This window comes from Phyllopteryx taeniolatus, chromosome 2 (assembly GCF_024500385.1).
Source record: "Phyllopteryx taeniolatus isolate TA_2022b chromosome 2, UOR_Ptae_1.2, whole genome shotgun sequence".
NCBI classification, from domain to species: Eukaryota; Metazoa; Chordata; class Actinopteri; order Syngnathiformes; family Syngnathidae; genus Phyllopteryx; species Phyllopteryx taeniolatus.
The window spans coordinates 515,745-529,358 of record NC_084503.1 but is presented as its reverse complement, the minus strand read 5'-3'; the positions used below and the strand labels follow the sequence as shown (position 1 = coordinate 529,358).

At 42.0% G+C, this 13,614-nt stretch overlaps 2 protein-coding genes across 6 annotated transcripts in view; both read right to left on the bottom strand.

Annotated features, from left to right (window-relative positions):
* Positions 1-4,726, bottom strand: part of dennd5a (DENN/MADD domain containing 5A) — a 31,478-nt gene extending 26,752 nt beyond the window's left edge. For 2 of the 5 annotated variants that reach the window (XM_061750581.1, XM_061750590.1), the window contains exon 1: positions 4,412-4,726. In XM_061750581.1, coding sequence (XP_061606565.1) covers positions 4,412-4,511 — 100 coding nt within the window. In that variant the 5' untranslated portion in view covers positions 4,512-4,726. The remainder of the gene's footprint in view (positions 1-4,411) is intronic. The other 3 variants (XM_061750600.1, XM_061750610.1, XM_061750619.1) reach the window with 2 other exon arrangements.
* A 1,205-nt stretch (positions 4,727-5,931) lies between these two features.
* On the bottom strand, positions 5,932-12,343 carry tmem41b (transmembrane protein 41B). Its single transcript, XM_061750626.1, has 7 exons — positions 12,081-12,343; positions 10,784-10,901; positions 9,348-9,476; positions 9,094-9,187; positions 8,563-8,667; positions 7,883-8,021; positions 5,932-7,784 (listed from the first exon to the last, which is right to left on the bottom strand). The coding sequence occupies exons 1-7, from the start codon at positions 12,175-12,177 to the stop codon at positions 7,615-7,617; spliced, it is 852 nt and encodes a 283-aa protein (XP_061606610.1). The 5' UTR covers positions 12,178-12,343; the 3' UTR covers positions 5,932-7,614.
* Positions 12,344-13,614: the final 1,271 nt, after the last annotated feature.

The window sequence follows — 13,614 nt, the reverse complement described above, 5'->3', positions numbered from 1 at the left end:
TTGACAAAGAGATGAGCGTGGATGTTTTGAGCAGAACGGGGCAGCATTTTGTTCACGAACAGAGACAGGAACCGCACAGAACTGTTGACGAGATTCGGCAAGAAACACCGGCCGCTTGTCGAGATGCAGCAAATGCCATGTCATTTCCTCGTCCACTTATTGGCATTATTGGGCTCTAATAGGCAATGACAGAGACATGCTGATCAAGATTTGCCCAAACACTGCCTGCCCTTTAACCCCACACTTAATATAAATCTTCCCCAGATGAATCCCAGAAACAAACCGTGTGACATATGAATTCCCAGATATACACGTCAATAAAAATCTGCGGAAATATGTAATCCCGTGTTAGCTTTCATTGGTTGAGCCAGTCATCGTCTCATTTGTTTGCAGAGGAGAACTGGGAGGGGAGGGAGGTCTGTCTGTCTGTGAAACTCGAAAGGTTATTTAGCATCTGAATGCGCAGAGCTGGCGTGTGAATGCACTTATGTCCCTGAGCGCCCCATTTTGTGAGGCGGCAGGGTCATACATATGCTAATCGAGGTCATCGTGTGCCAAAAAGAACACTCTGGTCACTTCTTTTTGTTTTACTGTGGATAAAGCCATGTATAGTGGATAGAAAAAGTCGACACACCCCTGTTTTGGTGATATAAAAAGAAGAAAGAGTCAAATAAAAGACACCTGCCACTATTTAAATGACCTCTGATTAACCCCAAATAAACTTCTAGTATTTTTTTTTTTTTTTTTTTTTGTACTGACATGTTTTGCTTTCACTGACTGCTATTGGGAACTGTTCATAATTGCTTCCAACTTGTGTAAGGCCCAAGTTCTAGCTGATGTAAAACAACCCAAAGTACGATGCTGCCACCGGCACGCTTGCATTGCAGGGATGGTGTTCTCTCCGTTATGAGCAGTGTTTGCGCTGAACAAACCTTTTGGAATTATAGCCAGAAAGTTTAACTTGCTTTCCTTAGTCCATACCAAAATCTCCTAAACACATTTATTGTACCTTTTTAAATAAACTATGTTTTCATGTTGGTGAAACATGCATGAGTGAAGCAGAAACTGTGCTTTTTAAAAACTTCCCCCCTGGGACTTGTTTTGAAATGTAAATGAAATGCAGCAGTGTTCCTCTCAACCAGCTGAGCACCTGTGGGAGTTTTTGGTCAGATATGTGAATGTACAGCTAACAGGAATTTCTGCACCATTTCCTCCCTTCGACTCAAACCGAAACAAGTGACACGCGTAAGCCATCTTTTTTTGACGTGCAGTAAGTAGGACAACCCGAGTAATGAGAACCTCGGATGTTACTGTCTGCTTAGCATGTTTTATGAGCAAGACCTTATATATCTTTCTCTGACATTTACAGGCACCATTTATAAGATGGATTGTGTGTGACGCAGAAGACAAACGACATCATCTCAAATGAGCCTTCCCGTCACCCCCACGTACAAAATCTGACTTCATATTTTTGCCGCCAAGCGCAGCTACGTAATGAAAGCACGACCGACAATCCCGCCGCAGCCTTTTCACAGGCCGCTAACGCAAGATCGTCTCTTTTAAATGCAGCCGCTATGTGCTCAAAAGGCCTGGCAAGCGGACAACGGATGGTCGGCCGCAACGCAGATGACGCCAGGGTGGCTACAAACAGTCAATAGCCGTTTTTTTTAATGTGCATGAATTCAAAGAGGAACCTCATTGTAGAAGTGGAAACAGGAAGCGTGCGTGTGTGTGTGGTGTGAATCTTTGAAAACCAACTGTTTGGGGTTAAGCGATATTGCTGTGGAAGGAACACTTTCAACCTTTTAACACTTTCACCAAGACTCCTCAACACTCATATTCGACACGCTGGAGGAGGGAGATCACGAAACTAAATATTTATCAAATCAAATATTTGCATGAGAACACGAGGCCTGTAGTTGGGTTACAGTATTTGACAAATGTTCTTTCAGTATATTAGGAGTCCGGGGTCTCAACTCCCCCCCCCCCAAAAAAAACGCCATCCTGTACAGACTCTTCCACCATTTTGTTTAGATGAAGGTAAACTGTACATTAGCGCATTGTAACAGTATTGCTTATTCACGGTAATGGCATATGCATCTGTACAATGTGTAGACCATATTTGAATTTCGCTGAAGTTTATTTTTACAGCTGACGTTTCTTTTTTTTTTAACTGCGTGCACACATTATCTGTGCTGTTCACGTATAATTGATTGGCATACGCCGGCACCTTGACTTACAAGTCGATTTGTTCCGTGACCAACACTCGGATCGCGGATCTTTCCCCATTGAAATGAATACAAATGCAGTTGAACACACAAAAAACAGTAACAGGTTTTCAAACAGGTAAAATAACCCTCGACTGTATTGTACTTTATAAAAACATACGGCAATAACATAATTAAGTAGGAAGGAAAGTTGTAAAGGCAAAATGATGTCACGCTTTGATAGATCGTGCGGTTGCTTTTGGTGCTACCGGGGAGCAGCACAATGTATACAAGAAGAAGATGGCCACAACTCCTCTGCACACTGCAGTTTAAAAAAAAAAACAAAAAAAAACTCATATTTCACAGTGACTAAAGATTGTAAGCCAGTAAATATTGTCATATTGTCAGTCTACATGTCTTGGAGCAGTTTTTCCAAATCTCCGTTGCTTAAAAGGTTATAACACCGATCCTAGATTAGTTAGCCTGTCTACGACGCTTTGCATTGAGCATACTTTCCGAAGGCAACGTTATGTGGCGCTATTAAATACACGACAAATAATTGTCTTCGCTTGATAGTAAAACCATCCAAATTTGAAAGAGGTCTTATTTCGATCGGAGTATATTCAAGCCAGTGCTTTGAAACTGTCACGACCGTATCCGGATTGTGATGCAATTGCCACACTTGAACAACATGGCGTTAAAGACAAATTAGGGCATTGACACCTCTTCTCACTTAGTAGCAATAATTCTATGAATCTTCTATTACTCATTCCAATAAACTCCACCATAAATGACAGTTTCACGTTCCCCTTCGTAGATTTCTAATTGCCTCGCGTACGTCATCCCACGATTGATATCGCATTATCACCGTCACACGGACAGAAGGCAAAGGACGGTTTACCAAATCAAACCACGGCAAACGGAAGCCGAGCATTTGGCCTTTTGTCGGGCAAATGATCTTCTTCGGCCAGTCGTCAACCGCACTTCCCACTTCACAAAATCAGCACCTTAATCATCGCTACCTACATTGTTTTCTTGAAGAGGAAGTCATCAAACAACACCAGAAAACTATTTCACCTCGAGATAAAGGAGTACAAGTACAACTATTTCATTAAATGATACCAAAAAGGAGACTTTTGCTCCCAATTTTCATGAGCTGAACTGAAAGAGCTAAAACTTGTTCTATTGCCACAAAAGGCCTATTTCTCCTAAATACTGTTCATGCAAACGTGTTATTGAGCACGTCTACTTTGCCAAGATACTCCATACAAGCATGACTTTTAGTGTGTACATAGTCGTAGATGGTCGAGTGCAGCTCATGAAACCTGGGAGCAAAAACATTGAATTGGCATTGAAGATGATTCTGATTCTGACGTCAATGTGACACTTTGGGAATTTTGGAAATATCTTGCATCATTGATGCATATTTCCTGCAATAGATTTGTGAATCTTGCTTTGCACTTTGGCCAAGCCTTATCAGGTTGAACTGCAAATAAAGCCAGCAGACTGTGGACACACGCGCACACTAAGAAAACATGTGATAATAACTGAGGAATTGGCTCATGAAGTTTACATTTGAGCACCTTGTTGTTCTAAAAAAAAAAAAAAAGAACATTCATAGAAACTCCAGCGTAGTCATTGATGCTAGAAATAGGTAGACCATTTAGAGGCAAATGTTCTTACAAATCACCCACTGAGCAGGATTATTGTGTTCTGGAAAGCTCAAAGGCACAGGAGCATTTTGTTGTTGGTTTGTTTTTTTGAAATAGAACCCATTCTGATATCATATCGGTATAACGTCCATGTGTGTGCTTATTGTTATCACCCGAATACCCCATTGTCAAGGAGCTACATTATCGCACCGACCAGCAAATCTGTAGCATTCCGACCCATTTTCAGCCATTTGAAAGGGAAACGCACATAAACAAGTCGGTAATCCGTCGCGCTGTGGCGAGCGTCGCAAACAAAACCAGGCAGGAAAAGGACCAGAGCCGGGCCTAGCGTTAACCCTAGCACCGCGCCGCAGACGTACGCGGCGTTTACTCGCTTAACATTTGGATTCGGGGGGAGGGGGAAGTACATTTGTGCTCCAAAACGCCGAGGGCCGACCACAAGGGTTGCCCATCTTCACTTGGTTCCAAGCTAAGAGCTAAGAGCTAAGCGCTCGGCCCAAATCAGATGTCCTCGCTGGCTAATGTGCTTACCGGAGAGCTCGTCTGGTTCCAGCCCGCTTTCGGTGTCCAGCCCACAGATCACGAAATAATCTGCGAAGCGACGGGAGACGGGGCTGACGCCGGTGGTCATTTTGACACTGCTCCGCTAGCTCCCATATTAAGCGGAAGCGGACAAGTGATTGGCGTCTGCCATCGCCGACGGTACGTGTGGATGTGTGCGGCCCGGGACGAGACGCGAGGCGAGGCGAGGCGAGGCGAGGCGACGCGACGCAACGCAACGCAACGCGCGCACATCGACTACACAGTCAAGCCCCCAAAATCACCGCCGAGCCCTTTTCCCAACGGAGCAACTTGTACAACACATTTCCGGTTAGCGCCCTTCACAGTAAAACCGCGGTTGCGTGAACGGATGAAGCCCGCACGGATGAGAGCCGAAACGTCTTCTAAAAAAAAGAAAAAAACACCACAGTCCAGTTGTGGTCGATCGATTTTGAGATTATGGCTGACTATTATGAAACAGGACATGAAAAAATAAGACGAGATGTTCGCGATCCTACAGCAGCAAACGACTGTAAGAGATTTCAGTCATTTTTGTACTTGTCACAGTAGTTTTAATGCAATATACTTTTTCCTTAAGAAGGAAGGTTATCTTTCCGCCGTCACATTGAACTACATCCCGCTCGCTACTTCTGAATTTGCCTTGTTATTTTAGGATTTCTTTTTTTCACATTCCTATTTTTACGTTTTTGTGTACTTGGTACTGATGCTGATTAATACATAAATAAATCGAAAGTTGCTCACCGATTACTCAGTACTTGAGTATTTCTTTTCCACTTAATACTCAAGAAGTAATTCTTGAAATGACTACTCTTGATTTTTACTTGAGTCCTGTTATTCTAAAGTAACAGTACTCTTAGTGGAGAAGAGTTTTTGGCTACGCTGGCCGATGTTGATTTTATTTTGTTGATTTTCTAAACTTCCGCTAAAGATCGCATTACCTCTGACGACACAGCCCTGTGTGAACCATTTCAGATTGCAGTCCAGAATGTTTGTTTATTTATGGCCCGCATTGATCATCTCTGTTTTATCAAGTCACCAATAAACCTAACTGTTGCAGGCCGTCATTGCTCGCTGAATTTACAATTCTTTTTCCCCATTATTTTCATCTAAATGTGACCCAGTGTGATACATTCTTTCCAGAGGATTTTGTTAACATTCTTGGCAAAGAATAAATTCAGTTATCAAAATACAACTGTTTCAAATCAATGGTGGCTCCTGATGAATGACAGTGGAATATTGACGACATTGATCATTTTATCTAAAAAGGGTGACAGTATGACTGCAGTTCAGCTCATGACTGTTTTAGTGTGGCCACCTAGTGGTAGAGTGTCTGTATGCAAGAATGCTTTACAGTGCTCTCTCACGCCAGGATGGAAAATGTAACACTCTGCAAAAACTGATTTAAAACAAACAAAACAACGGTAAAACAAATATACTCGTGCTGCATGCATTGTCACGTTCATATACTGAAGATATCAGAGATGCCAGTGTTACCATATTGAGGCAGAATTTATTTAAGTCATTATTTCATTTACCATTTGAATTACCCTGTAAAATAGAGCTTCCTTCTTAAGTCAGTGAGAGACAAAACCAATCCCAAAACATGTGAAAGCAAATGTTTCGACATTAAATTTACACACAACAGGTGGTTTATCGCCGCGTGTTTTTTAAATCCAGTTTGGGGAAGGCCTTACAGTAGTTGGCAGATATTTGGGGGATTAAGACATTTCATTGGCCAAAGGAATTAAATAAAAACACTGACAATGCTATAAATTAAAAAAAGCTTCAAAAGATTAAACAAAAGTCATCATATCAAAGTGTGGTCTGCATCTACATTTACTTCCATCAATGTTCATGAGCAGCAGAGAAACGAAAATATAAATACAATTAATAATTTAGTCAGCCTTCTGATTATCAGGCAAAATTGAAATTCTCAAAAAGACTAATCAGTCATTTTGCACCAGGAATGGCTTCAATCAATTGGCACTGCACTCGAGCATAAATCCTCCAGATTCGAACCAAGAGGGAGATGAAATGCTTCCACATCTTACATTGTTAAAAAAAAGGGGGGGAAAGATTACAGGAAAAAGTAGTAAGTGGCAGCGGGTCCACCTGCATTTAGAGGTAGAAGTCATCAACAAAAGATGCACTTGCTTCATGTATCCCGCTCAACTTTTTACTCTCCTATACATTTGAATTCCGTCCTCCGCACTGTACATTTGACAACTCAAGCACCGATATGATATTTCAAAACTGAACTTCGCTTTCAACGCAGCGGTGACATTGCGGCAGTTATTCCTTCCTTAAAGACATAAATAAAACAGGAAAGAAAAATCGGAAGATATGACAGGGAGTGAATGTTGAGGTGCTACAAATAGGATGTTGATGTCATTCACTGGGGGAATTCCACACTGGTGGACTTCGTCGTGAACTGATGCTATTTTTAGCAAGAAGAAAAACGATCACCAATTTAAAAGAAGGCCAATAGGAGCCAATTCTATCATGTTTAAAAAAAAAAAAAAAAAAAAAAAAAAAAAAAAAGCTGCTTAGAATCCACTCATAACATCCTACATGTAATGCCTTTAAATCATTCTTAAATAAAAAAAAAAAAAAAACATTCAGACTTTCTCTTAACATAAAGGATGTTAAGGTGCCCCAAAACAGACATAGGGAGAAAAAAAATGTGCTTCTCTTGCGCAGCAGAAAGTTTTCTTGTGGACACCAGAAATGATTCTTGTGCGCACCAACAAGTTTTCTCATGCGTCCCAGACAGTCTGTTGTGCACACCACAAAAGCTTTCTTTTGTGCGCCACAAAATGTATCGTACGTGGCAGAAACTCAGAAAGTCATGAGAAACTTTCTCGAGCGCACGAGAAACACGCCCTCCCACCGACCCACCCGATGTTCCCTTAGGGGCTCCGTAGGATGTGCCACGATCAATAAGGTCATAATTTGCGCAACATCAGGAACAAGCCGCCATCGTGCGGACCATGCGGGCGAGGCACGTTTGTCGTGTCACGGCAGGGGAGATCCTCCCACCGCTGTGCCCGAGGGAGAGCCTCTTGAGCGACAGGCACGCAGTCGTGCGGCGAAAGGACTACGAGGCGGGAGTTGGGGGCCGCTACTGCTAGTTGGGGTCAGCCTGTAGATCAGGTGCTGAAGTCTCTTGTGGGCTACTCCAGTTTCTGCTGCAGCCTTTTCTGGAAGCAGACAGGCAAGATGGAGAGCACAGCGAGGACGGCGAGGACAGCCAGGGAGTTCCAGGACACGGCCTCGCCGGCGGTGGTCAGTTTGTACAGCGTCGTGCCCGCGTTGATGGCTACGAAAGATGGCGGCGCCACGCCTGTGAATAACACGGGCAAATTCATTCAAAAGACTCAGTCAATAGCAAAAAAAGGTTATTTGGGCACAACATACTGAGAAGCAATTAGAAATACCTACCCAGAAAGGTCCCGACGAAGAAAACTCCCAAGGGCACGTTGATGACAGGTGAAGTGATGTTGATGAACCAGTTGGGAAGAAAGGGCGTTATCCTCAGGAAAACCATGTAATTGATTAAATGATCTCTGTGTTTATCCACCTGTCAGTCAAAAAGGGAATGGCAAAAGAGAGACGGCTAATCAATCAATGGCTTTTCAAAGTCGAGCTGCATAGACTGTGCTTCTCAAACTTTTGATACCAGGTACCACCTCAAATAAAAATACTTTGTTCTCGAAGCACCGCCATCATGACCAACATTTGAAAGTAGCAAAATTGTACCTACATGAAACTTGAAAAACATTTCCTGTCGACTAAATGCAAATGTACGGTACTAAAAAGTCAAATACAGCGGTGACTTGACTCGCGAGGTCAATTATTTTCGTGATGACGCTCGTAACTCAGAACTCAAATCCCAAATCATCTTTCCCCATTGAAATGAATGGAAATGTCATTAATCTGTTTCAGCCCCACAAAAAACACCATCCCCACCCCCCCCCCAAAAAAAAGGCATTTAAATAAGAGAAAAAAGAAATCTACATTAAAAAAAAACAGTCATAACATACTTCAATATAATGTGAAGATTGAAACAAGCTTGCGCATCACGATTTCATGCTTCAATGCCCGCTGCCGATTGTTCTTACCTGCTGCGACCACTTCTGGGCTTTTTCCGTAAGATATTTGTAGACCATGGGTCGGCCCACCAAGTAGGACAGCATGTAGCAGAAGGAAGCCCCCAAACCAGAGCACTGCCACGACACAAACACATAATGACCGCTGCATTCTTCGAGAGATGATGAGTCAGTTTAAAGAAATTGTAGGTTCCTCCTGGCTGCCAGGGAATTCCGGGAGAATGGAAGCATTTTGACACATTTCCACCAAGAACAGTATACAACTTTTGACAAAGTAAATTGCATAAGGAACTAAACAGTACTGCTTGGGAGAAACGCTGCTTCATTCGATCTATTGAATTAATAGGCCTCACGGGTCCACAAGAAAACATGATGAGTTACAGCTTTAAATCCCTCCTCTCTTTTTTGTCATCTTCCCAAGTGGCCACCAAATTCAAGTTTGTAATTGTGCCAACAATGAAAATGAAAATACATGCTACCGTGGCTTGATTTGCCCTCACCCCCACTGTAATACTAATAAACTGATTTGTTTGGATTACTCACCAAGCAGACTAAGAAGAGAGCCAGGGGGAAAGGGTAAAGATATCCAGACAGGATGCTGAGAAAAATTGATCCAGGGATCGCAAAGGTCTGGAGGCTAACGGAAGGTGTCAAGGTCTTGTTTTTTTAAAGACGTCAAACATCGCATCAACTTACACAAGCTCAATGAACTAGATCAAAAACCAAAGAATGTCAGTTAATAATACTGCAAACCCAGATTGTTGCAATCGGTGTACTTTCCTTTCCCCTGAGGATACAAAATATATGTCGCAAAGTAGGCCACCAACACCTGGCTGTAGTAGGTGTCTTTGTATTTGGACAACACAGTTCCCAAAGCTTTGGCATCATCCATGTCTTTGGGGATCTTGATTTTCTCCATTTCATCACTGGAAAAAAAAAAAAATGAACAATTGGCATTTTTGCTCGCCGTTCAAATTGATCATCGCGATGTAGAGTTTCTCCATTTGACAGTGGTGACATCAATTCTACGGTGACGCTACAACGGGAGAAAAAGTAAGGGACTCCTTCGGAATTTTCTGCATACAATAAAGTCTGTTTAAACATCCATCCATCCATCCATCCATCCATCCATCCATTTTCGGAGCCGTTTCTCCTCACCAGGGTCGCGGACGTGCCGGAGCCCATCCCAGCTATCAACGGGCAGGAGGCGGGGTACACCCTGAACCGGTTGCCAGCCAATCGCAGGGCACATACAAACAAACAAACAAACAAACATTCGCACTCACATTCACACCTACGGGCAATTTAGAGTCTTCAATTAACCTAGCACGCATGTTTTTGGGATGTGGGAGGAAACAGGAGTGCCCGGAGAAAACCCACGCAGGCACGGGGAGAACATGCAAACTCTACACAGGCGGGGCCGGGGATCGAACCCCAGAACTGTGAGGCAGACGCTCTAACCAGTCCCCCACCGTGCCGCCTAGTTAAGAAATTCACATACTTGTCACTCCCACTGTATTCCAGACCTTAAGTCAAGATTTACTTTGACATGTTCTACAAATGTTATGTGTTGAAAAAAATGTGAATTCTAAAAGGATAGAGCGAAGACAAATCTACTCAACCAATTAGTGACCAGCTCTGCAGTGCATCTACTTATAAAGTTGATATTCTTTTAAATAAAATAAAAACTACAAAATCTCAAGCAGTGTTCATCTTTTTTTCTTTTCTTTCCAATTACCAGTACGATGACAACATGAAAATAATTAAAATGCATTGCACAAATGTTAAATAAAACTTTTACCTAAATAAATGTTTGAAAACAAGCAGTTCTAAAAGACTAAATGCAAATGTATTCTACTTGAAAGTTAAATACAACTGAACTACACTGAACAAATTTTAACAACAAAGTTTAAGGCACTGTATTATTATTCAGTTCCAACATTTAATTGAGTGATTCTTTAGAGTACCACTAGAGGGAACGCATGTACCACCAATTTGAGAATCACTGATCTAAAGCAACGCCGATAATTACATAAGGCAAACTTTTGAAAAGTTCATTTTAAGTTCTCTCTCTAAAAAATGTTGGTCATCGGCTTCAGAGAAAACGACAAGACATTTTATGTAGGACGCGTTACCGTTTGCCGTGTCACTACAGAACAGCAACAACACCTCACCACAAATTCACTGAACAGCATAAGTGCTTGGGTTACCACGGCAACATAAAGCGACTTACTCTGGAAGCTCTGGGAAGTTCCTATAGACCAGGTACATGACTGAGGCTGAGCAGGTAAAGACAGCAAGGAGAATGAGGAGAGACATGCGTGTGGAGACCCCTGTGGCGTGATGGCTGTCTGTGAGGAAAGAAAGGAACAATAGGAATCAAGAAAAACTTCATATCAATGCTTCAATGTGGTTTTTTCTGTATTAACTTACTGTACATTCAAGGGGGGGGGAAAACAATTCTCTCCAGGCTCAAACTGTCGCTACTCTACAGCCAATGCTTTACGTTACATTTTTAATACATCCTCAACTGTCCGAAGTACAAAATAAAAATTGGAGTTACTGTAAAATAAAAAGTCACACTTCGAATACGCTTGACAAATACATGATGGAGAGGGAACAGGAATTTGTGTGCATAGTGATGTTGCAAAATGGTAATATATTGATCTACAAGCAGGTTTGTGTTTTTTAATTACACTTTAGTGGGGTGTCAAGTCTCAATCACACCCCATTAAAAGGGGGATGGAATATAGAACAACAGAACTCACAAAATTAAAAAAAATATACTTGTATTGATGTAGAAAGTGGAAAAATGAACACTTATTTTTGAACTAGATATCCCATTTCGTTTTGCAATTGCGATGAAAATAGTGTTTTCTTCTAATCACATATCGTACAATCACAAACTTGTCTTGAACATACAATGTGTTGCAGCACTCAAATATAACACTTTTTAGAGTAGCAACTTGCCATACTGACATTTTAACGTCTAAACGTAACCGCATGTTTTTCGAACAGTCTTGCCGCACATTTCACGTAAAATGGAGGCTACTCGTAATACCGGAGCCGACTTCGACAAGTTAATGTTCGATGACTGAAAAAGGCCTCCTTGCTGTCTGCCGTCTCTCTCTATTTGTGATTTGTAATTTGTCTTCAGCCAAGTTTCAAGTCTGACTGGTAAAATAGTCAGCTATGGAGTTGTAAATGATTTGAGCGTAGTATTTGAATGACAGCATCATCTAAGTCTTCAAAGTGGATGTCCCAAGTTTAAAAAAATAAAAATAAAAAAGATTTCGCAATGGTGTTCGGTTAAGCTAATGGTCACGTGACAGCGACTGCATTAGCCCTGATGCTAAGCTAACGGAGCTTACAAACGGTCGTTAGTCAGACACATTCAACTTAGCCGAACGAAGCCAAAGGTAAATCCTCTACTCCACAGATAAATTGGGCGCACTACAAATTCCGGGTGGTTTAATATTTGACCGTTTAGCTCCAGACTTCATATGGAAAATCCGCCACTTCAAGCCTACCTGTCAGTGCTATGGAGTCCGTAGCATTAGCGTTGACTTCCTCCTGTGATATAAGCAAGCCGTCGGACTCTCGTCCATCCCTCCGCTTTTTGGCCATTTTCTGAAATAATGCCGCCAGTCCGCCAGTCCGCCCCTCGGCTGTCGATTTGAGTCTGTGCCGGCCGGCAGAAGAATGGAGACCGCAACAGTAAGTACCGGTAGGGCGACACGTTACCGGACGAGCCTTTCCCTTCGCTTCCAGGACGTAACTCGTTCATCTACAACAGCGCCTCCGCCTGGAGACCATTGTTATTACATCCATTGACATGCCCAAATTTTGCGAGATGTCCATCTACTAACACGCTTTTTGTCCTCACTAGTAAGACAGTTCGGTGCACTAGTAGAACGACAGTGTCTTACTCGTAAGTAGTGCCTGTATGACATTTCGGCACACTATCATCTTCATGTGGAGGCAAAGCTGTTCTCCAGTTGACAACTGTGCGCTACTCTGTACAAGTAAAGCACTCGATGTTAGATGCTAGTAGAATATTATAATGTCACGCAGTTGTTAACTTGTGCAGTTTTGTCACGCAAGTAACAAGTTCTTGTCCAAAACTGTCCTACAAATAAGGTCCTGTACTGGTATGCTTCTTGTCCTTACCTTAAGACAATTCAGCACACTAGATAAATGACTGAGACTACTAGTAGCCTAACGTTTTTCCACTATTGTATTAGATCTCTGCACGCTAATAGGACAATTTATGCATACTAACTATTTAGACAACATGTTAGTAGTAAGGCAAAACCACTAGTGGGCATTATTAGTAGGGTCTAGACTCAGGGCTACTAGTGTGTGACACATGCCTACTTGTAGTTCGGCCTAATAGTGCAGTACAATAGTTTACTAGAAAGGTTTAATTGTATATTAGGACAAAGAGTGAAATAGTTCATGGAGATATATCGGTGGTATGTAATAAATGCTATGGATTTATGGAAAGTAAGATAATTGAACGCACTAGTAGAATGACTAGGGCACACTAGTAGGATGACTATGTCTTACTGTTAATGTTTTTGCACTATTGTCTTCCACTACTGTGTTATTTCTGTACACTAGGAACATTTTGGGATACTAGTAGGACAACTATATTTCACTAGTGAGGCAAAACGACTAGTGGACATTTTGGTGCTAGTACTGTGGTACCATCCATAGGCTACTAGTGTGTGACACATTGGGTAGTAGTGTTACTTGCAGCACAGTAGTTTACCAGTAGGTTTAATTGCAAAAGTAGAACTAATCGTAGAGGGGGGGAAAAACATTCTAAGTAAAACACAGTTGCTTTACTAGAGCGCTGAACTGTCTGACTAGTGAGGACAAAGAATGTACTAGTTGATATCGAATAAATGCTCAAAGAGCAGGCTGATCGCAACTATGATGTATTTCTATTAAAACTCAGTCACTGCCATTGACGGATTTAGAAGTCAAATATCCATATTAAGAGGGACGCTGGCAATGAGTGAGTTTTTAATGCAGATCCCTCATGTCCGTTAGTCTAGC

Coding starts and splice junctions, on each gene's coding strand:
- tmem41b (XM_061750626.1), bottom strand. CDS start 12,177: ATGGCCAAAAAGCGGAGGGATGGACGAGAGTCCGACGGCTTGCTTATA. Junction 10,902..12,080: donor GGACTCCATAGCACTGACAG/GTAGGCTTGAAG, acceptor CTTTCCTCACAG/ACAGCCATCACGCCACAGGG. Junction 8,668..9,093: donor CTCTCTTCTTAGTCTGCTTG/GTGAGTAATCCA, acceptor GTGTCGTGGCAG/TGCTCTGGTTTGGGGGCTTC.